Consider the following 25000-nt stretch of genomic DNA (forward strand, 5'->3'; position numbering starts at 1 on the left):
CTACATAAACGCATCATGTAACAACCTACTGCTCGAATGCTATTTCTCGAATCAAGTTAGCGACTGTTGGTGCGATGATGGGTTGATAGATATGTTGCTGAATGTACTCGATTCGAGGTTTAGCAACCATTGGTGGGCATGGTCTAACAAGCTAAAACTTGAAAAAGTAGATAGAAACTTTTGAAAAATGTTTTGTAACATTTTTTTGCCAAAAGCTGAAAATCAGTCACTGTAGGGGCATAATGAGAACCCCCTCTGGTGTAGTTACACCATTATTCAGCGCAGGATGAGCATTTTCTGCCGTAGAATCTAGCAGCGAATTCAACTCGATGATGTCAAGTTGACATTGTCAATTGAATTATAGAGCTATAGCTTGGCCTATTGGTAAGCTGTCGGAGAGATAATCAGAAGAACGGGTTCGAAGTGATTTTTTTTTCATATGCCTTTCATGATCGATTCATTTTGCACTAAACGATGAGTCTCAGATCCATCTAACAAAGCAAAAACGAAATAATGCATGTGTGACCTAACCAATAGGCTAAATCGTCAGATGTAAACTAATAAAGCTGTGGCTCTATAATTCAGTTGACTTCATCGAGTGAATTTGCTGCTAAATTCTACGGCAGAAAATGCTCATCGTGCCCGATCAATGGCGCTCTATACGCCCCGAGTCAACGCACTTTTAAATCGATTATAGAGAAAAAAAAATCAAACATTTTATGATGGTGAAAATTGAGGAAAAATGTGTACATCATGTTGCACGGCGTACTTTATAGATCAAGGTAATGTAACTATCATGAAAGCTTATTTTCCGGTGCTCAAAAATTATAATATTTTCGTCACTTGAGAGCCTAGTTGATTTTTTTTAAAGTTCTGTAAAGATGATAAGGAAGGTACTTTTTTGCTGAAAAATTAATACTAAAGGAACTACAAAAGTGTTCCTCAAAAAAATTATTAGAGAAAATTCGTGGAAAAGAGAAGTGCTTACTATGTCCTGGGTGCTCGTTATGCCCTTATCTGCCCTACTATTTTCCGATGTACAAGGACACCTTGTCGGTATAGAGTTTAGATTAGACTCATTTAGATTAGACAAATGTTTTATTATCCACACCTCGCTTGGATTAGAAAATCATCCCAAAACAAACATTCCGGATTATTTTTTAAATTTTCACCCAAATGATCACCCAAGTGGATCAATTCTTCAGATTTGTGGAAGATTTCTGCTTCTTGTTCTCGTCGCATAAGATTTTTTCTAATTTCTTGATTTCGAAAAGTCCCAAGGTCACTCATTTCCCAAATATTAGCTTAGCTTAAATTTCCGATAGGCTTATGAACAACCTAATAGATAAACAAGCCAGTTGTTTCTAAAAATAATTTACTAAAACAATCATTGAATTATACTACAGAAACACACTCAATGGTTGAAAAATCATCTTCATAAATGATTTGTTGATTCAATGTCACTGTGTCGACGTGTTTGGGTCAGTCAATGAAGAAACACTTGACACTTGACAGATGTAAACAGTACACTTCGAACGAGAGTGAGCAGTGCTCAGAATAACAGATGGATGACCATAAACCATTGACAAATTTGTAACAGCCTGTGTAAGTTTTGCGAAATAGACGAGGATGAATCGTTTCGAAATTTGTGACAAAACTTCCACATTTTGCTGTTTGAATAACACAAACATCTGAAATGACAAATAAACTATTTTCATATTGATAATATCCATTTTGATAATAACACTTAAAACGTTTTTCTCTTTTAACCACTTGAACATCATGACATGGATTATGCTTATGAATTCACTGTCCATTAATGCAGCACATCTAGTGTATGCATCCGTGAAAACTTTGACAAATGTGTTCTCATAGCGTGCTGCGATTAATTGTGACCGCCCGACAGGGCAAGAAGAGGCCACTCGGTGGCGCGCGTTCCGTCGCCTACTTTGGATGCATGGGGACACGCTGCTGTCCGACAGAACTGTAAACAAATTATGACACCGCCGTGGGCCACTGTAGGTACTGTTTCGCCGTTGCAATTTATTAATTACCCTTGTCAAGGAAATCAAATTCACTTCTGAGTAAGGGTACGACAAAAATTAATTGTTGATATAGTTGTAGATTAGCTTAAAGCCATCTGTGCATTGTGACGCGCCCGGGGGCATCAACGTATCTATTTCGGCGGTCTAACTACACTAGTGATACAGAATAACTGGCCACATATCAGGCCCAAAAGTGTCCGGCCTGGGGTTGGCCCCGGGGATCAACACCAACCGATATGTCGAATCGGCCAAGCACCGATTAGGGGGGGATCTCGCTCTTGTTGTGGCCGAGAACAGCTGTTCGGGCGACGAAGAGATTCGGGTGAAATTTAATCTTCAATAAAAATAAAGGAACCGGTTAAACAAACGACCGTCAGTCCGTCCGGCTGCCAGTGGCCACGTGGAGACAAGGGGAAACGCCTGAAGAGACGGGGTCTGAGAAATGCCATGCGTCGGCCACCGAACAATAATTGTCTAACAATAACTGCCAAGTGACATGAGCATCTTCACGGTTTCACGAAAACCGCTCAACAACAGCCGGATTTGTCACACACATGCCAGTGATAAAGTTAAACAGCTCTTCCTCGCGAAGCAGGCGTTGACGAGACTTTGCTAGGGAAAACAATCAAACGTGGCATGCTGAGATTGCATCATGAAAACGTTTCTGAATTTCAAATAATTAGGCGAGCGAAGCATTTTTTTTTAATTTTATTTAGTTCTTAGTTTTCAGTTTTTAGTTCTTCGTTCTTCGTTCTTCGTTCTTCGTTCTTCGTTCTTCGTTCTTCGTTCTTCGTTCTTCGTTCTTCGTTCTTCGTTCTTCGTTCTTCGTTCTTCGTTCTTCGTTCTTCGTTCTTAGTTCTTCGTTCTTGGTTCTTCGTTCTTCGTTCTTCGTTCTTCGTTCTTCGTTCTTCGTTCTTCGTTCTTCGTTCTTCGTTCTTCGTTCTTCGTTCTTCGTTCTTCGTTCTTCGTTCTTCGTTCTTCGTTCTTCGTTCTTCGTTCTTCGTTCTTCGTTCTTCGTTCTTCGTTCTTCGTTCTTCGTTCTTCGTTCTTCGTTCTTCGTTCTTCGTTCTTCGTTCTTCGTTCTTCGTTCTTCGTTCTTCGTTCTTCGTTCTTCGTTCTTCGTTCTTCGTTCTTCGTTCTTCGTTCTTCGTTCTTCGTTCTTCGTTCTTCGTTCTTCGTTCTTCGTTCTTCGTTCTTCGTTCTTCGTTCTTCGTTCTTCGTTCTTCGTTCTTCGTTCTTCGTTCTTCGTTCTTCGTTCTTCGTTCTTCGTTCTTCGTTCTTCGTTCTTCGTTCTTCGTTCTTCGTTCTTCGTTCTTCGTTCTTCGTTCTTCGTTCTTCGTTCTTCGTTCTTCGTTCTTCGTTCTTCGTTCTTCGTTCTTCGTTCTTCGTTCTTCGTTCTTCGTTCTTCGTTCTTCGTTCTTCGTTCTTCGTTCTTCGTTCTTCGTTCTTCGTTCTTCGTTCTTCGTTCTTCGTTCTTCGTTCTTCGTTCTTCGTTCTTCGTTCTTCGTTCTTCGTTCTTCGTTCTTCGTTCTTCGTTCTTCGTTCTTCGTTCTTCGTTCTTCGTTTCTAATTCTCAAATCAATATACGAAAATATCCTTACAACTTTTCCTCAATATCAATATCACTGTGCACAATAACATATCATCGTGCCAATCAAAATTCTCGCCTCCGCAAACCGCAGCTGCTTAAACGATCTTGAATTTTCTGTTCGGTTACTGCCTAACTGGATTAAAACATGGCATCGATCCAGCTAATCCATTACTCATCTTCATTTCAGCGAACTGCATGTACGAACAACTTGATTTTTTTCCTCGCTGCTCTGGTAAATATTTGGCACGCTTCATTACAGGTCCACGGTTTTATAAACGAACAATTTAAATTACCGATCTCCCAAATTCCCATATGGTAGACTTTTTTCGATTACTGAAGCGTACCAAACAACATCAACCATCTGTGACAATTATAAACATTTTTCTGCGGTTCTTTTCCTGAACGTACGTCTCCTCGGACGACGATCATATTCAGCTGTTCCAAGTCAACAGAAAGAAAACAGAATATGGAAAACAGCATGTTTCGCATGGCAACGCAACATGTAGGACAACATAAATCCCGCCAATGCTACTCGCAAAAAGCACATTTTCCCAAAACCACAGCAAGCTAGCAGGGAAACGACAACATTGCTATGCCAACTATGATCGGATTCTGCACCGGCACGCGCTCGCTTCTCAAGAAAAACAACATGCATGGCACGGCACGGCATCCCGCTTGCTATGATACGACTACGATCCGGGCGCCAATAATCGCGTGGACAAAAAACAAGCCACCTGTTACCGAATAAATTTTTCATCGCTGCTGAGAAACATAAACGATATGCCACCCACCTTACGGCTGTTCCTTGAACTGGTGCATGTGAACTCCCCGCCGGTAGCTAGAGGATCAACCACCACTAGTTGCAGATGTGGATGACAAGGTGTAGTTGAGGATCATCGATGGTCAAGCGTGCGTGCGCCGTGCAGTGGTTGGTCAGTTTTAAATTCACCAACTGGTCGTTGGTTGATGGCAGTAAATAAACAATTTTTCTCAACCAACTTCTACTCGAGAAGGCGGAAGACGATTTTCGGTGGAGAGGAAACGAAAAACCAGACGCCTTTCCTGATGACAGCCATTTATCCATTTGAACTGCTCGGTATCTGAAGCAAATCGGCAATGATGACTGACGCTGCTGGGTGCGCGGTAGCGGATCATCTGTCAGCGAAATTGACTAGTTAATTAAACGCATTACATCGTCAACTGTCACTGGTCTGGAGAAACGCGATTCTTTCAAAAATAGTTTATGTGCTTTAAAGTTGAGGTGATGAAAATAATTGGGTTGCACGCGTGGTCCATCAGCGAACCAGATGTCAGATTGGCAGATCAAAAAATCACGGGCGTAAAATCGCAACGGATGAATAAATTGAGAGCTTCCTCAAATGTAAATTTAAGCATCATGGACACACCTCTGATGCCGAAACGTGAAATGGAGACATGATCATCATCCGTGAGATGATCCTAAGTTGTCCCTCGTTTTCCACAAAACCATCTTGGACAACGTTGAATTTGAAATGCAAACGTAGGTTAACCTTAGGCTTGATCAGAGCACTTGCTGCAACAGATGTAATCCTAAGCTAAGCGAAAACGTAAAGAAAGTCAAAAGCCAGTTGAAGTTCTCGGGTACTAAACAAAGGTACATTAGTAGAAATGTTTGAGGACTTTATGGTCGATAACCTAGAAGAGGTATCGCAAGAGGACGAACTGCTTACAGTTGGTCAAGTAGTGCTTATCAAACCATCAATAAGTGTAGCCAACAAAGCGCTTGAATCTTTATTAGTGATGGTGGGATAGTCCTTGTTCCATATAATCTCCAATCTGCAATCAGCCAGCATCAATTAGGAAAATGGAAACATGGATAATTGTTGTTTGATCTTGGTTCGTCTACTGCACGACACGTCCAGTTGAGCGTCCTAGCAATTCTTGGGTTCGTCGTAGTTGTCGTTCAGACAGCCTAATTTTGTGGAAGCCAGGTACGATGTCAAAACACGACTTTCTTCGCAGTAGAAATCGTAGGCAAAAGAGTATTTCGAATCAAAGGAAATACATACCTTCGAATAGAGTGGCTCAAGATACCGGACGAATTAGTTGAGCCAGTACAGGTTGACCACACAAACCTTTCCTCCTGAAAACTTAAGGCCTGACATCTCCTCTAACGACTCGAAGAACGACCTCTTGTCACCAAGATGTGAGGTTTGCCACCTTTATGCCCGTCATGTGCCGATCGAGAGCAGCTTAATTGTCACAACACACGCGCGGGACTCAACGCAACTACTCCAATGATTCCCGACGAAGGCGTCAGCCTACACCGACTCGAATGGCTCACCCGGCGTCGAGAGGCACTCTACCCGTGGGTATTTCCCGATTGTGGAATCACCCTTTCCCAACGATTTTCACTGCGAAGAAGATAAAGTTGATAAAGTCTTATCCCCGCAGTCAGTCTACGCCGACCGTTGTCCGGCCTTCTTACATCCCTTGGGCCTGCAACCCCAGGATTTTTGGCCCACGGTTTGTTCTGCCCGTCGTGTGCCAGATCGAGAGCAACTTGTCCTGGATGCTACATCAAGGGGTGGACTGTGCTCATGCACTTATACATCTCACCCTTTTCCTCTTTCTCCTTCTCCTTTCCCTCCGCCGTCACAGCATCCACTCCCTTAGGATTTCTAACCACCAAGGCATGGCTGATTGAGAAACTACCAAGCTAGAATCCCGTCACGACCACCCCGAATGGTAACTTCGCTTCCTTTTGCTGCAGGAAATATCGTATCTGAGTACGTGAGACCTTTTAAGTCCCACCACAGGTATGAGTCCAGATTACACAGCAAGAAAAATTCGTGTAATTTTAGACCGAAAACGATGCACGAAAACGGAACATAGTTTTTGATGTAAAATTCTATCACGATGTATTTTTTTCAAGAATGTAATTTTTGAGGCGTGTAAATTTAGATCGAAAACAATGCACGAAATCGGACGACGAAAGCCGTCGTGTAAAAATAGACGGCGATGTAAATTTTAAGATTTATTATCGTAAATATTAGAAATCTTTGCTAAACATTCAGGTTTTGCTGTTGTCCATGAATGAATACGCTGCTTTTAAAAATTTAATTTCGCATATATTTCCAAAAATAACCTAAAAGATATACACCATCACGCACAGCTTCAGCCTGGAATTTTTGTTTCATCCGATGATTCCCAGCACGGTGATGTTGAACAGATAGCCGTCACCAGGATCCTCGATTCGTCCCAGAACACCATTATTTTTCGTTCCGCGTCACCTCCGCCTGACGAAAATTTCTGCGAAAAATCACTGCCACTGCAAAAAATCTGATCTTGCTGTAATGAAGAGGAAACTGATTAATTTCAACATCTTTCTTTTTTCAATATGACATTATTATGAACCTACCAGCTTTTGAAGGATTATGGAAATGCTAGAGCTACGCCAACGACTCGTTTTCGAAAAATTTTCATACTTGTTTACTTTGTATCAGACGCGCGCCACACAAGTTGCACATTTCCATTTAATTTTAAATCAAACATACAATTTTACACTGTTTGTGATATAAAATTCATTGACCGCTTGATTTTTACATCACGGAATGTAAAATTATAGCAAAACAATGTATTTCTATTCACTTTTTGAAAAAAGACTAAAATTACATCAAAAGGAGTTGAAAATTACATCGTCTTCGATTTACACTTGTAAAAAATTAGACTACTCGTGTTTTAGATTCCGTATACTTTTAGAAATTTTTTGCTGTGTAGGGTTATACCGCGCCCTAAGATCGCGTTACTTTTGAATTGTGGTTCCATTAGCTTGTCATGTTTGGTTGACTATCTCGCTCTCTCCGTTCATCATCTTTCCTGATTCGTAAGAGAACGCGCAAAATTTGCGAGATTTCGTCGACTATGGCACGCCACGACTGTTCGTCGCGAGACATTTCACTCACAATATTTTCAGCGTTCAAATCTTGTAGTTATTGACGCCTTGAAATGAACCAGGGGCAGGCAAAGATAGCATGCTCTGCCGATTCCTCCATATCTACGCATTCCGGGAAATAAGGCGTGCTGATAAGCTTAAACCGATGAAAGTATTGCTTAAAGCACCCAGGACCTGAAAGGAACTGCTTCAGGTAGATTTACCCAGTCTGAAATTCGCTGGATTAGCCTACCCAAGTAACATTTAGAGTTTTATAGCACGCTACTAGATCAAGTTTTGGTTTTATATCCTTGAGGAATCTTACAAAACTATCTGTGTTACTTGGGTATGCGTCCATCTTGCGTTGTTCGATGCGTTCCATTGCTCCTGCCACTTGAGCATTGACGCTGCTTGTTGAACTTTACGCGCTCCTCTAGCAGCTCTTGCTTCGTAACCCTCCATACCCTTCGCCAGAGTTATGTCGATGGGAAACAAGCCTGCGGTGAGAAAAGCTGCAGACCACTCCTCCGTGCTACACTCGCAAGGAGACGTCTCTTGCTACTCTTTGGATCATGGCAGTTTGGCATAATCCAGTCAAATGAATCTATGACTTTCGATGCACTTTCACAACAGTAGTTGATATGCGCACCAAAGCTTAAGCGATTGTCGACCATTACTCCAAGGTATTTCAGCTGCAGTTTCGAAGATGTCGTGTGTCCTCCAACAATAATCTCCATGTGCGGCACAACTCTTTTATTGGTCACGAGCAGAACTTCGGTTTTATGGTGAGCTATCTGAAGCCTAACTCCCTTCATCCAGATGCCAACCCCTTCTAGGGACACCGTTTCATGGTCTTCAACTTCCTCAATTGTTTCGCCGGTGATCATCAGCACGATATCGTCAACCAATCCGACTATCTGCACGCCTGCTGGTAGTTTCAGCGTTAACACCTCATTATACATGGCATTCCAAAGCCCAGGTCCGAGTATGGAACCCTGTGGAACACCCGCTGTTAAATAGGGCAGTACATCGTAACCCAGTTTCGGTTTCGTACATCAGGACTCGGTTCCTATTATCCTGCAAAGGCTATTTGGAACACGCATCCTGTGAAGCGCGTTGGCAATAGCTTCCCAGCTGGCATTGTTGAAGGCATTCTTAACGTCGATCATCACAACGGTGCAGTGACGAACACCTATCCGCTTCTTTTTATACGCGCGCTTCGCGTACTATTTCACCATTTGGATGGCGTCCACCGTAGATCTCCCTTTCCGAAAACCAAACTGTCTGTCCGACAGTCCACTTTCGCCTTCGGTGTAGATAATAAGTCTATTGAGTATTATCCTCTCCAGTAGCTTACCAAGGGTGTCCATTGGATTGACAAATGGGTCTGTACAATGATGGCTGCCCTGGGGGTTGTCCAGGTTTCGGTAGTAGCACCTACTTCGCCGTTTTCCACGAATTGGGGAAAGTGTCCCTCGTCGAGACACTTTTGTAGCACCACTCTGAAGGTATCCGGAATGATCTGTACCGCTACCTTCAGAACTGCATTTGGGATTCCGTCCAGACCAGGGGCCTTATTCACCGCAAGTTTCTTAGCGCTTAGCGCTTAGCTACGACTCGGATGTTCCCCGACAGTGATGACATCCTACACCGACTTGAGAGAATCGCCCGGCATCGAGAACCTCTCTACCCCGACAGTGGTTCCCTTCCCTTCCTACGAGGTCCGCTACGAAGAAGGTAATGTCTTATCCCCGTAGTTAAGACACAGAGAGGTATGTCAATCTCAAGCGCGAGCAGTGGACACAATGTGTTTTTTTTTGTCACCACCGCACGAATTCCAAATTCGGATTTCGGATTCATTTATCAGATGACTCACCAATCTCAAATACTGATGTAAAAAATATATAAATTCGAAATTAAAATGAACGTCTACAATTTGTTTGGTGTGAAACTATATGAAAAATACAATACAAAATGAACAGTCCCAATGAAACGACAAAGTTTCGAATATTTAAACGCCTCCAACTATGCAACTCAAGATATTCCGTTAATTCAAGCTCATGTTATGTGAGGTGTATAGCAACGAGGGGCGATTTTCTTACCCTCCGAATGCATCACTTCGTTGGAAAACAGTTGAAAGTTGAGCTAGGGAGCTAAAAACTGTTTCCCCAAGCGTTCCGAAATTGGAAGTCCGTCTAGATTTCCGTCATTGTTTGATCGATTTTCCTTAAAGAAATCTTCAACCGTCAGAGATTTTTCCGCACTTTTGGTACAACTCCGAATTAACAGGTTTTTTTTCTTCGTCTTTCTACTCGTCGATGCCATTTCTTTAGAACGACTCAGTATTGCTTCCTCGGCTAGCTTTTGGAATGGAATTAACAGGTACGAAAATTAAAGAATCAATTCGAACCACTCTTCTAAACAGTAGAGAGTCATAAAACTGGAAAAATACATACATTTCGGATAGGTAATTTAGTCTCTTTCACAACAGTGAGTTTTAATAAATGTGTTTTATTGATTTTTTTTAATTCATTCACTATACACTTTTCTCTGTTTTCCAACAACATTCGTCTAATTACTCTCTGTCCGTTATACATTATAGTAGTAATATATGCACAGAAATTTGTGTTTACGTTACTTTTTTAATTATTTAAAGCTACCAAAACGATTTGTTTCAATCTTTTACTAGTTAGAGTTTTCCCTGCTAACAACGTTCCGATTCAGAATCCATCTTGCTTGCTTATCGTTTGATTTCACTTTTTTTTTGTTTTTGATCTAGTCTTCTAAGTCTGTTAGATTTAGTTTGTTTTAAACTACATTTGCTTTTTTTTGCAATTTATCAATTCGACTGACACATCGTGTTTCTTTTGATTATCATATTTTATAGTTTTCATATCGTTAGTTTTTAATAGAGATTTTTTTTAATTCTTTTTTGTCTGTCTGTCTCCCTTACAGCCGACTATTAACTTATTGAGGGTGTGTGGATTTTTTTTATTTGTAATAATAAATTGAACATGTTAATCTTCCTGTTTGATTTCAATATTTCACTGGGAGTTTTATTTTGCTCTGGTCATTAACTATAGTTATTATATTCTATTTTTGTCCTGGTTGGTAATTTTGTCTGACTGCTAGAAATATTTGTTTATGTTATTTGAACTTTTGTGTAATTTTAAACTATTTCTATTATGAGACCTATCCGTTTTGTGTTTAAAAGGTATTTGTAAAACTTTGAATACTGGGATCTGTTCAAGCAGTGAGTTGTATGGTATGGTCGGCCAAAATTCGAAACCACCCAATCGAAGATGGTTGGATTGTGGTTTTCTGTTAGTAGGTCTATGGCAACTGGAGACAGCAAATTTTGATTAGGTAGTAAAGCTTCAACATTTACAGCAACTTTTAGTTAACATGTGTTTTGGAGTACATCAAGCCCAATACAGGAATTTACAATCTTCAATTTGGGTTGCAATCGTCATTTTTCCTATTTTGAGATTCGCTAGTCTTGTTGCTATCATTTGCTACTGCACCATTTTTGTAAAGTTGCGATGTATTATTATTAACGTATCTTAGGGTCTGCTGTACAGAATATGCTTTAGCTAAATCAGTCAAATAAATAAATGTAGGAAGGAAATTTATTCAGACATGCCCACAAATGAATGCAACATTCAAAAATGCAGTTACATTTTCATTTAACACAAAAACTTTTTAACTAACTAAAATACGAAAAAGATTGAAACAATTCTAACATATTTACAGACGGTGACGAACATGTTCTAATGATGTGAATAACTTAAATAACAACAATGAATCGGAATTACGTATAAATAAATGATAATATCCTTTTTCTAATATACAAATTCCCTACCAAGCTACAGATGTATGGAAGATACAATACACAAGAAATACAGATTTTGTACAGAAAAGGTGAATACAAATCAACCACCGCCAAAACAGCACAGCAAACCCCGCACAATCTTTTCCATTCGGATACGACGTTGCTCTTCCCGCTCCTCTCTTTCCTGGGCAATAGCAGCAGCGATCAAATGGCTCAAATCGCGCCCCACAAAACCCCGACCTTCAAGATTAGGCCAACTGTCGTCCATTTCGGCCAGACCAGACCAATAGTTGTTCTTTCGATCCAGCAAACGCTGCCGAAGCGATCTGCGATCCCGTCTGCCGTGCCTTGCCTCTCGACGTCCGCCATTTGCCCACCGTATCCCAGTTCCCGCGAGAGTCCCTGCTACACTCATTCCCACCACCGGCTGTCCTACACCGTGGTACTAGATGCCGGAATAGAGATGTTCATCCAACGGCCTGATGCGCACCCGTTGCCGATAGTGGTATTCCTTCAGGTATGATTTCAACGATTTGGGCAAATTCAGCTCGTTGATACCGTCGTATGTGGTGTTGCTAACGATCGTGGCCCGGCACAGTTGCTGCAGCGAGAAGCTAAAGTTCCGGTTCAACGGGTACGTCAGCATCGGCTCGAAAAACATCACACACGAGGGGTCCTTGTAGTGCTCCAACAGACCGGTCACCGTTGAGGCCGTATAGACGCCCGGATCACGCGAATCAAAGCTGCAACGAAGAGATCAGTTGGTAAATGCCCATTATGAGTTTGAGTCAGGAAAAACAATTCTGACTTTTGAGTGATGACGTTTAAGTTTGAAATTGTCTCATCAAATACAGTTGATTGAAAAGATAACTAATCGCGGGAAAAACTCACCTGAATTTGTGATTGAACTGTTCGATGCGGGCGTGCAGCGAGCGGCTGTACTTGCGGAACGACACCGAGAACAAGAACTCCTCCTGGGCCGAGTCACGCAGTAAGAACGTTCCCTCGGGTTTGCCCTCCAGCAGCTTCTCCGCCTCGTACCGGTCCATCTTGCCCCAGTAGAAGCAGCAGCTGGTAATCTTCTGCAGATCCGGCACGAGACAGTGAATGAAGTCGACCTACAAAAAAAGACATGAGTTAATAATTTTTTAATCTTCATAGGTTTAGTGTTTTGAAATATTCTCACCTGTGAGTGCACCCGTGGAAGTTCGTCCGAATGACCAAAGCTGTTTGGCAGCAGCAGTCCTCGCTGGAACAAACTCAGTGCCGAGTTGGAATCTGCCGGTGTACACACGAACGCAATCTGATGGTTGGGTGGACCGGTGGCGCCCCCGAGGGTTCCATTTGCTGCACCCACGGCAGCCCCGTTGACCGCTCCGTTAGGCGTGGAAATTGTGCCACCGGAAAGTAAAGCTGCACGCGGGGTAAAGTTGGGTGGAGCATCTACGCCTTCACGGATTTCCAGCTCCCGCTGCAATCGGGCTCGCTCATCACAGTCTTCCAGGGAAAAGTCATCACTGCTGTTAAGCCTACACGGGACGGAAGGAAAATATGGAATAATGAATGATAAGCCTGGTTGACATTGGAAATGGATTTTCTTAGAATTTAATAAAATCGATCAGGACGTTTTTAGACAACCAACTGGTACTAGACATGAAAGGGGGCAAAATTTCTTTTTCCTGGAACACTTTAGATTATGGGACCGACAAGAGTATCGGTAAGAGTCAACGGAAAAAAATATTATGGAACTAGAAACTCTTCAAAGTAGTTCCAGATACGTTGAGTTAAGTACATCAGTAAGACATTCTGATTGGTCAAAATGTCAAAATTCAATTTTGATCTTGATTTCCTAGTAAGCTTTCAACTTGTTTCTGATTCGTCCGAATTTCCCAGTCGCCAGTTGCCGGAATTTCATAATTAAACGAGTTAAACTTTGGTCGCGTTTCATTGGAAACCAATTTAGCATAATTGGTTGTTGAATGTATATAAAACTTTGAACGTACCTGGAGATATCGAAAACGCCAGGAGTGGAAACGACGATAACCGAGTTTGCCCCGTGGTGACCCCCATGAGTGCCCAGACTGCCGTAGAGAGCCTGAGCCGCTGTCCGGTCGATCCGATGAATAACTGTGGTCGTGGCTGGATGGTGATGTGCGTGCAGATCATGGGCATGGCCATTTGCCGTGGTTGCCGCCGATGGGAACAAAAATGCGTGGTTCGAGTGTGGTTGATGCACGGGCTGCCCAAAGAGGGAGCCGCCACTGCTTCCGCTAACTCCTACTTCTACTCGGATTCCTATTCCTCCACGTCCACCGCCGCCGCCACCAGGTCCACCAGATCCTTCCAGAACATGGTGATGATGGTGTAGGTGCATCAGCGAGTTGGCCGAAAATGGGTACCCATTTGCGGATGACACCGTGGAAGGAAGATCTTCCACCCTTCGATATGAAGTACAAATGCAGGTTTCGGGCTGAAGGGAAAGAGAAGAAAAAAAATTTTAAGAATCATTCTACTCTGGCAAAAAAAGAATAAATCTAAATTAATCGCTCTATTTATCAACAAAATTCACGGAAAACAATCGTTCTTGCTAAGCCCTCCGTCAACCGGAATCAATGTTCATCAATGTTGGTTTTTCAGAATCGTTAATCTTTCCGAATTTGTCGAGCATCAGCGCTATTCCTGGAAATGCCCCTTGGGGAGTGCTGGCCGACTGAAACGGATGGAAGCCAATGTACAGAGTTCCGTTATGCCTCGCGAGAATTGAGTGATTTCATCAATTCGGATAAGCTTTCAGTGTTTGATAGGAATAGGACGTGAATCTTTAATTTATTGAATTATTGAATTTAAATAATTTTTCGATGAGATGAGGCTTCTAAAGAACCGAAACGGGTTAGAGAGCTTAAAATATAAATTAGACTGCCCCAAATTTGTATGGGAAATTTCAAGCTTGAGAAATGTTATGCGCTGCAGGCTTAAATTGATCTTAGTCCTTGTGCAAGGTCTCATGCTAAATTTGGTCCAGATCGGATCACGGGAAGGGGTCGCTCAACGAGCCTAAAGTTTGTATGGGATTTTGAAACATTTTGTTCGGGAGGAACATGAAAATCCAGTTTTTCATGAATAACTTTGGTCTCCTTCGGCTGATTTCTTTTGAAAATAAGTTTTCTTAAAGCCTAAACTATGACAAATATTTCATCCGAAGATTGCATTTCGATTCGACTTATGATAAAAAAGTTATCAAACTTCAAAAATTATTTAACCTTTTTTAGGGTGATATTCATCACTATTAATGCTGCGTCAAAATGTTCGAAGCAGTGTCTCTCATTAATAGTGATGAATATCACCCTGAAAAAAGTTACCCCATTTTTGAAGTCTAATAACTTTTTTATCTAAACTCGAATCGAAATGTAGTCTTCGGATGAAATATTTGGAATAGTTTAAGCTTCAAGAAAACCCGTTTTCAAAAGAAATCGGCCGAAGGGGATCAAAGTTATTCATGAAAAACTGGATTTTCATGTTTCAACCGAACAAAATGACTCAAAATCCCATACAAACTTTGGGCTCGTTGAGCGACCCCTTCCCGTGATCCGATCTGGACCAAATTTAGCAAGAGACCTTGCACTAGGCCTAGGATCAATTTAAGCCTGCAGCGCATAACTTTTTCAAATGTTGGGTCATTTGGGGCACTCTAATGTACATTCATGAATAGAAAGCATTTTTTGTATAACAATCAACAGTCCGTATCGGATGTCGTATAAACATTATTACTTAAGCCGTCTTAGGAGCTGTCCAACACATTTGTTGGAGAAAAGACATGTCTGAAGCCATTTTAAAAAATCCAGTTAGTCCTTATGAATAATTTGATTACTTAAACCCTTGCCTTGCTAGTGTTATAAGAACCAATTAAACTTTCCACGAATCATTTCGCTTCATTATTGGTTTTCATTTTTTCTTAATTCAAATTTTAAAAAATTATTCTTAGGGGAAATTTGCTTTTTAAATTCTGATTTGGGGGTAAATTTCCAATGAATAAATTTTTTAAAGTACCGTGAATCTTTGTTTTTTTTTGAAGAAAAAGCAAACTCCTGATGAAGTTTCGAACATCATAGTTTTCGAAATGTGAATTAACTCAAAAAAATATCTGATTTTAATGTATGAATTTTTTTTTTCACTTATTTCTTATAACAGTTGAGTCACCGCGACGATTACGGCTCCCTTTCTTACTCATGAGGTGAATACTCGGAGTTAAATGCCTTAATAAAATTATTTGTGAATAAAAAATACTTATCTCTTCATCCATGTTCTAGGTCTTTTTTCCAGAGATTAGTAAAGAAAGTGCACTTTGGTACCAAATATAAAATTCTTCTATAAATTACCGCCATAAAAGTAATTTACAAAAACTTAACATATTCAAAAGTTAAGTATGTAATTTATATGATTATTTTTCATATTGAACATTATCCTTGAGTGTAAAGATACTTTATGCTCGAGTTCAAATTAAAAAAATATTTTTTTTTCAAAATTTTCAGTTTTTTAACGATATCTTTTCAGGCTGAGCTTATTCAAGCAAAGTATGTTTGAAAGAGTTTTGAGACACTCAAAATCGAACAATTTTGTGGAACACACCTCATAAAAATATTCAAACTGAAATATACAGGTGTTCGAAAACAGCTATTTTTTCTTAGTTTTTCCAATCTAACTCGTTTCAGTCTGAATATTTTCATAAGGTGTGTACCACAAAGCTGTTCGATTTTGAGTGTCTCAAAACTCTTTCAAACATATTTTGCTTGAATAAGCTCGGCCTGAAAGGATATCGTTAAAAAACTGAAAATTTTGAATAAAAAATATGTTTTTAGATTTGAACCCTTCTAACTTTTTTGCGTTAGCTTCTACGATGTTGGCGTCTTCAAGAAAATTGCTACATTTTTTACAATCTAGAAAATTTCCAAAGCCATAATTGCTCTAAAATGAAAATTACAAAAAAAAACAAATATTTTTCTATTTCACTGCTAGGTGATTGAATCATTTTTATCAAAAGCTCATTTTAAAGTGCTTTAAATGTCGGTAAAATGTCCCGACGTTATGGGTCTAAAACGCTCCGTTTCGATCACCAATTTCGATCACCTTTTTACATCGTTTTCCTCTGTGTGCGACGTTTATAAACTTAAAACACACACATTTAAAATATTTTGAACAGGAACTGGAACAGCTTAGAGCCTTGAAATGTATGCACTGAGCTTAAAAATCCCGAATTTTAACAAATTCCCAAATTTTTCCCGCATTATATGTACTCATGAAATTAAAATTCCGTTTTTTTTTCTTTGTTCCCGAATGGTTTCCCATCCTGAAATAAACAACTAAGAGTTAAAAAAATTCTGAAAAAAATCATGATAAAATGAATGAAATTTAGGATTCAATGATATTTTGCATCAGAAAAACAATATATGTATGCGCAGATTTTGGTCGGAAATTGTATTTCGAACATATAAACATACACTCAGCCGAAAAGGAAACTTTAAATTCACCTGGATTTTCACGTAGGCACTCATTACGTGAATTTTTCTATGATTTACGTGAATCACTTAAAAGCTAATACAAATTCATTTGAACCGTACGTGAAAATCACGTAGCCGTTTGTTGTCAAAACTAAGCCACATTTGATTTACTTGAAAATCCAGTGATCCGCCAAGTACAAAGGGGTTTGGTGCATTCTATGTGATATTCACGTAACTCAGAAAAGAATATTCACGTAGCATCTATGTGGATGAAAACAGTTTTCAATATGTCGCCGGATCCAACAGTTGGTGCTGGAGCTGGAAGATAGACAAATTCTGGGGCATGCAAAAGCTGATTTTTCGTAAGTACATAGTAATAATTTTATTGTGTTTTTGTTGTTTCAATCTTTTACTATTTACACAGGATTCGGAATCGGAGTCGCTAGGACGACCAGCAACGCGGCTCATCCTCAAAATGCCATTTCATCGACGATGTTTTAGTGAATATGTGAAGTGTAAATGTGTAGTTAAAGTGTTAAAGTAGAAAAAAGAAGTTATATGTGCTTCGTGTTATAAAATTAATTCGACATAATAAAATTCCCTGCAAAATTAAAACATTTTTTTTTTTTTGATTAATAGGCGAAATAAAACACCCGCTACGTTCATATCAATATGAAATCTACGTGAATTTCATGTAACAGAACGAATTGTTTTCTACGTACGCTTCAAGTGGAACTCACATGAAAATTATGTGAATTCTGCTCGCTACGCGGGCTCTGTTTGCTACCTGAAATTCACGTAGATTATACATGATTTTCAGGGTGGCAAAAATCCATGTACATTTTCACGTAGCGGTCATGTGAATAGTTTTTTCGGTGTACAAATCCATCCTTCAGTTTTATATTTATAGATATACACTGCCGGTCAAAAGTCTGGGACAAGGATGCCGAAAAAATCTAAGTTTTGACGAAAAGAAATTCTGACTTTCTATGATTTTACCCAAAAATTCTGTGACGGGTATCTGTGATACTTTTTCCATAAATTCCATTCAAAGGTCATGTCAAATAGCGTCTTTTTTACATTTTACTCAAAAAAAATCAAATATCATTACCAATTTATCATATTTTTCCACTTAAAAGATAATCACCCAAATTGATATTGGCATACAAAATTTAAATGTGAAACCGTCCAACATTTAAAAATTCTTTAAAATCTGTGAACATTTCTAAAATTCTATGTTCATGGAACACAGATTCTGTGATAAAAATTGGCTCAAAATTCTGTGAAATATGTCAACTAATTATCCATATAGAAAACTCATTCCAAACTTTTGGCCGTTACTCTATATTACGGGGTGATCGCAAACTTTCGGACGTTGACTTAAGTAGCTATTTTATATATTTTAAGTACATTGCAAATTTTTCACACAAAATGAAACAAATGAAAAAAGGATTCTAATGCAACTCGAATTTTGAAATTTGGTCCACCCCACCCTGAGATGATCGGGTTTGAATTATAAATTCGGTTTTCGAAAAAAAAAGTCCCAACTTCAAGCTAAACTTAAGTCATATTAACTCAATATTGACATTTTGTCAAATACATACAAAAAAGGTTTTGGTCACGATCTCTTGAATGAGATCAAAAGAATTCCATTATGTAATAAGATGGCTGAGATATGGCCGATCAAAATTTTCATGTTTTTGAGGAGGTGATCCAAAACTTTTGGCCGGCAGTGTACCTACCTACATTAATAATCGAGACAAAAAAAAGTATCAGACGGTTTAAGGTTCCTTTTGGACATAATAATAACTGTGCAAATTTTGGTGGCTCTAGGACTTGAAAGGGCTGTACCAAAAAAATCAAAGTTTGTATGCAAATTAGTATGGAAAAAGTTACTTTTTTGTCCAAAAATCCCAATAACCTCACTGTTGTTCTGAGCTCGAATTCTCAAGCTGCATCTTATTGCTGAAGATTCAAAGAACAACTTTGCCGAAGACCTTCAACCTCTAAGGTGCGTCAATAAAAAGATTTCAAAATTGAATAATTCAATTTAATTTTTACACCTCGTTTCATATAGCCTGAGCGAATTCGAAAAGGTAACAAACTAAAACAATCGTTTTAAATTCATTGGAATATGAAAAAAAATGTTCACAATGAAAAATATTCTGAGAAAGTTGTAACAAATACTGAGGATGATATTATTCTCTTTCGGTCTAACTGAACAACTCTTCCATCACAAGAAATTTTACAACTTTACATCGAATTATCTCGCGACATTGGATTCGAGAGAAGGAGAAATAACTCCAAATTCACACCATCTTCCAAATAAGCCCATTTCAAATCAAATTCACACCGGATCAAGAAATGTTCTTCGGAACGTAGAAGATAGGGGGACAAAAAAAAAGTTTCCCAAGCTAAGCCAAAGAGGACTTTGGTGAAGTTGTAGGTACCTGAGCACACTAAACTAATTTACCTTTTCAGTTTCGCTTCTCAGCAATCGACTGGCGGCGCCCCCCACGATGGATGACGTTGTGGACGACGTCGGAGGCCCAACGGGACCGGCTGTTGTCGATGATGATGATGATGAACTGTTGTTGTTGTTATTCGCGGGACCAGTTGCTGCCGTTAGCGATGAGGTTGGTGTCGTCTGTGGTGGCACAGGTGCGGATACCGATGAATTACCACTACTGCTGCTGCTGCTAATATTGCCACTGGTAGAAGTTGTAGATGACGACGACGTTGCTTGATTGGATTTGGTACCGCGAAGTTTGGCGCAGTTGAATTTGAGACCCCAGTTACTTTTCTTGGATTTCGTTCCGGTGGCCGTTCCGGGGGATGTGCTGTTGCTGCTAGAGTTGATTGGTTTTGAACCGTTGTTACCGTTGTTGTTTTGTTGTTGCTCTTTGGTACACTGTGAACTACGGCAGCATTTGCAGCCACGTGACTTCTTCCCGGAGGACGTTAACGAACTAAGCAGCGTTGAGGCCGCCGCTGTCATTGGATGCTGGCTTTGTTGTTGGGTCATCGTCGTCGGCGTCGTCGTCGATGTCGACGTCTTCGTTAGTAAAGATGCCGATGATGATGCTGCAGCAGCTGGCTGTCGGCAACAGCTCGTGGAGTTTGTCATCGCTGCTGCTCCAGTACTACCTTTGACCTCTGCCGATTCTGGAACTGTAACCGAAGAGAGAAAAGATAGAAGGGAAAAACATGTTAAAATCTCATTACACCGTAAGTACTTCCGGGAACGTGCGGTTCCCACAGTCGAGCTTTTTCCACCGAAAACCGTTCCATCTTCTGACCCTGATTCGGGGAAAGGCTTTGAGAAGATGTAACAATAGATTTAAATGGAACGGTAAAGGGAGCGTTCCATCAAGTGGAACACCGCCATAGAAAAAGGTTTTGGACGGATCAATCACAAGTCTGTCGACGAGCTTATGTCAAGTGACGATATTGACGATAATTGCCAAAATTTGTTCAACTGACGTATGAAAACAATTGAGTTGATTCACAAAGAAAAATATGAAAACAAAAATATGGAAAAAAAACCCATTCTTGTTCATATTATTTTAGAAGATAGTTTCAGATATTTAAAAAAAAATCAGGTCTATTTAGCAAAACTAACAAAGCTGAATTATTATGAGGGTTCATGAAAACGATATTAAATATTTCTTTAAAAACATACAAGTGTGAAACAGGTAATGCCCGTGAAAAGAGGAGGGTGGAAGAATTGGGAGTTTCACCAGATCCCCTCTATGCTTTTTCGTCCAAAAAAAAATCTCAATGAAATTGAGATTGAATTGAAAAATGTGATTTGAGAGTCAAAAACTTAGATTAAAAACGCTGAACGCTCTAAAACTCAATTTCACTGAAAAATTCACAGAAATTTAAAATTATAGATTTCCAACAACTTTTGTTAAACAAAAAAACTGTCGTTGAGGTCAATTTTTTCTAAAATTTTTAACAGCTTGTGTTGGCTTTGTAAAATTTAATGCATGTTCAGAATCCAGGAGAAATAATTTGAGCTAACCATAAAAACGGTATTTAAAAGGAAAACTTTGTTTACGACCACAATGGTTTCATTCGAAGAAACATTATCACGCAAACGCAGTGCCTACTAGGTTAAAGCTGATCCCACGGGCAGCTGCTTAGGCACGCTTTTTTTCTCTATGGGAAAACTTCACTACAGAACCATTCGAAAGCGAAGGACCAGGCCTCCTGCGATCGTCATCGCCTTCTTTATTATTATCGATGTCAACCGACCGAACCACCACCCGGCCTCAATAATAACGAGATAATAACATGAATGGGAAAGACTGCGCTGCTGTTTGTTGGTTGTTGTTGTTATGTGCGCGCTCGCTCATTCGACTCACTCCTCACTTCTGGAACTTTTGAATGCGTGTCAGCTGCCGTCAGTCAAGAGGGGAACGGGCAGACTACTCCTGAGGACTAGCGGATTTCTCCTGGAGGACGGATCGAAGGAATGGCTGCGAGCTGCGCAGTAAGCTACAGATGTATTTAGGTGCAGTTTCGTCATCATCACATTGCGTTTCGGTAGGTTGAAACACGTTCTGTCCTGATCAAACGTGCGATTTTTCAATTCCCTATCGGACCGGATCTGACCGACAGTGTTACTGTTTGTTTACGTTGAAACGATTCGTGGAGCGATCAACACTTTCATTCAGTAGACTTTGTAAGAACAGCTTATTATCTTCGAACTATGACGATTGCAATCAATTTCCGCTAAAGCTAAGCCCTCGATAGAAAAACGTAAAATTTGAAGCTTCTATCACAGACAAACTTTCTATATGTTGTACATCGAGAATAAACGTGTGACTGGTTGGTTGGACGTAATGTGACGGAATGAGTATTAGGTTATTTTTGAAAATCTTCTGAGAGACTATTCATAAGTTTTTGCTCATTTTTGTACAAAAGAACAGCACATAACTATGTTCAAAACAGTTCCTTAATAATTTTGGTAGAGAAATGAATTTTTGCCAACATGATTTTTGCCAACATGAAAATCACGTGAATTTCACGTGAAAAACGGAGCAAACAGAGCTCGCGCAGCAAACAGATTTCACGTACACCGACGGACAAAAGTATTCGACGTAAGCTTATTAATCACATTTATTCAAATTTACAGCTATTCTAAATAGATTGTGATATTTACATGTTTTTTTATGTGAATAGATTATGGGAAATAAGTATGAAGAGTATGAAATTCCCTATACCCAACTCTTTTTCCATAACAAGGAGGGTATTGGAGGAAATAATTTGATACTGAGCGACTCAAAAAGCTGTCTTGAAACGTTGAAAAAAGGTCATTCCAGGCACTCGAGGTTCCAAGAAATCGAAAATTTGATGTTGACTCGATATTTGCCTGGATATCGGGGCATTTAAGAATATTTGGAAACGATAAAACAGACTTCCAATGAAGCCCGTATGATTACTCCACAAGACATTCCTATACCAGTCAAAGGAGTAGCCTCAGAGGTGAAGCGACAAATTGATAACAACTTGGTGATAATAACGATGTTTCCTTCGAATCAACAAACCATATCTGGGTTATATAAGTTGACTGGATATGCACCACCGTACATTGAGTTTTTAGCAGACCGCGCACAAGATTTACTCATTCATACCTGTTTGAACTCAATAACCCACCAACATGCTCTTATTCATATTATTCAACACACTCTCAACGACTGAAAAGGTTACCAGGAAATTCGGAGAAAAAAATACAACATATCAGTGTCTACGAAGTTTTGGTCAACGATACGAAAAAAAAGAAAAATGTGAAACAATACACCTTTGTAAACCAATTTAAAATATGCGAATACTCCAGGCAAGGCCGTGCGAACGGGAGCGGGGTTTTCACCCCTCCTGACCCCCCCCCCCCCCCCCCCTCTTCCTCGTGACGATTTTTGAAATGAAACTACCACAGTAGTGGGAAATTATTGGGTCCAGAAAGGTATTTTAACCAAATTTATCAGAAAATTCGCTCGCCTCCGGCAGAGTTTGAACCCGTATCACTCTAAGACTCAGGGCTTTTTTACCAGTTACCAGTTACCAGTTTTTTATAGTAAATCTTGAATTTCAATTCCATTATATGCATCGTCCTGGGTGACGATTTTATTTGTATATGAAATTAAGGTTTGCTACTCTGCCAGTGGGAAAAAATGTAATAAACCTTGTCTACCAAAATTCGTACCTTGCCCTTTAAGGTGTTTTTCTAAAATTCCTTTTTAATACATATCGAATTTTAAAGTCTGCTTTGCAATTCCAAACTTTTGAGTTTTAAAGACAAAATGACATTTTTATTTTTAAATATTCAGATTCAGTTTTCAAAAATCTTAATTTTAAAAGATTAGAATGAACCTGCGCTTCAAAATATAAATAAATTATAATTATTTTCAATTTTATAAATCTCCTTTTTCGAATCGATTATGATTAATCATTAATGAAGAGTGAGGAAAACTATTCGAAGATATCCACTTTTAAGCTTAATTTTTATCTGTAATGTTTTCTAAATTTGTGTATTCTTTGTACTTCCAATGTTTAAAACCAAATTTGGAATTATTTATTTCTAACCAGTTTTTCGTAACTCAATAAATCTCAATTCAAATTTTAAAAAAATAGAAGTTTTTTTTATCGAGATAAATTTGAACGATAATTAGAACGAATATGATTTGTTTTAAATATTAAACGTAAGTATCATAAATTCCGAAAATAAATTTAAGTTGCAGTTTATTTAGATATCAGGAAAAAATTAATTGAAAAAAATCAACTCTGACTTCGATCACTGAACACTCTAAGAATCGAAAAATCTTCTTTCTTTCCAATCTGAAATCGATTGCACAATGCAACAAATTTCACATTTTCCTGACTTTTGACAAAATAGTCAGGTATTTAATGTTCTCTTTTAGTCAACTTTTCCGAATTCATTATAAAACCTTTTTAACGATTTTAACGATTTTGAATATGTTAACCGAATGGAACTTTTAAAGCTCCTCAAAGCATAAGTCAAATCTTTTTGTGTCTTCAACAAAGTTTTTTAATGAGTTATTAATACTCAAAAAGACTTTCATAAACGATGTCAGCAATAATCGTTATCTTATCTAATAAAATTTCTAAAAATTGAAGAATTTGATTTTTTGTACTTTAAAAAAAATATCGTTGCATTTCTAAAATATCTAGATAAGATCTGAATTCTTGGTTAGCTGAAGAATTGTAAATAGATTCAAAATCGATATTTATTTTTAATGCAGATTTTTTAGTTGATCAGTTATTAAAATCTGTTTTACTCGAACAAAACTGATCAATTTTAGATTAAATATTTGAACCAAACGTAGAGTAATTATTTAAAAAAAAATTGATTTAAATTTTGATTTAAATTCTTTTCATTTCCAATGAACCTACTGTGATTTGTATCAGTTTTTTGTGCACTGAATTTTCTGCATTTAGTTTTAATTCTTGATTGTACAAAACTTTAATTTTATTATAATTTCGTATTCATTTTATGGTGTTCCTGAAATATTGAAATTTGTGCTGCCTCAAATGAATTTTTAAGCAATTTTCTATCTAAGAAAAAAGAATTCAATTTTGAATAATTTAAAAAAAAAATTAAGTAAATTGCAAAAATTAAATATGGATTTGAAACTTTCAGTCTGTTTTTTTGTATTTATTAATTTACAGGGCTAGAAGCGACCATGAACCAAAAAAGTACACACCAAAAATTTTATAAATTTAAACGTGACAGAAACGCTTAAACACCTAAAATTATTTTGTTCTAATCATGAAAAGATCTAATTTTACATCTTTTACATAATAAAAGCGTCTGGCATCCCAGTTGATAGAATCGTCAAAACGAGCGCCCGCGGATGGCATTATTTTGTTTTGATACGGGTCTTTGTTTTAGTGCATTTGTGGGACAAAAAATCCGGTGAACGATTTCGTTGCAACCGGCAAGGTTTTTATCCAGTGGAATAACAGTGATCAGTGCATTATCTCCGTAAGCAGTGAAATCCAGCATTCCTTGGTGATCCACGGTAAGAGGATGTCCGGAATAGGATTACATATACGAGTTACGCCAGCTGTTATTCGGTGGTCCCGTGGCGCATCACA

The 25000-nt window shown here is 38.9% G+C and overlaps 1 protein-coding gene across 1 annotated transcript in view; it reads right to left on the bottom strand.

The window, feature by feature from the left end:
* Nucleotides 1-10040: 10040 nt before the first annotated feature.
* LOC129749352 (probable serine/threonine-protein kinase DDB_G0282963) overlaps nt 10041-25000 on the bottom strand; it is a 70498-nt gene continuing 55538 nt past the window's right edge. Inside the window, exons 2-6 of the mRNA XM_055744299.1 lie at nt 19350-20047; nt 13385-13851; nt 12568-12910; nt 12273-12499; nt 10041-12124 (exon numbers count right to left, since the gene is read on the bottom strand). Of these exons, the coding sequence (XP_055600274.1) occupies nt 11827-12124; nt 12273-12499; nt 12568-12910; nt 13385-13851; nt 19350-20047 (2033 nt within the window). The 3' untranslated portion in view covers nt 10041-11826. The remainder of the gene's footprint in view (nt 12125-12272; nt 12500-12567; nt 12911-13384; nt 13852-19349; nt 20048-25000) is intronic.

Source organism: Uranotaenia lowii, chromosome 2 (genome assembly GCF_029784155.1).
Source record: "Uranotaenia lowii strain MFRU-FL chromosome 2, ASM2978415v1, whole genome shotgun sequence".
In the NCBI taxonomy this organism is placed as follows: Eukaryota; Metazoa; Arthropoda; class Insecta; order Diptera; family Culicidae; genus Uranotaenia; species Uranotaenia lowii.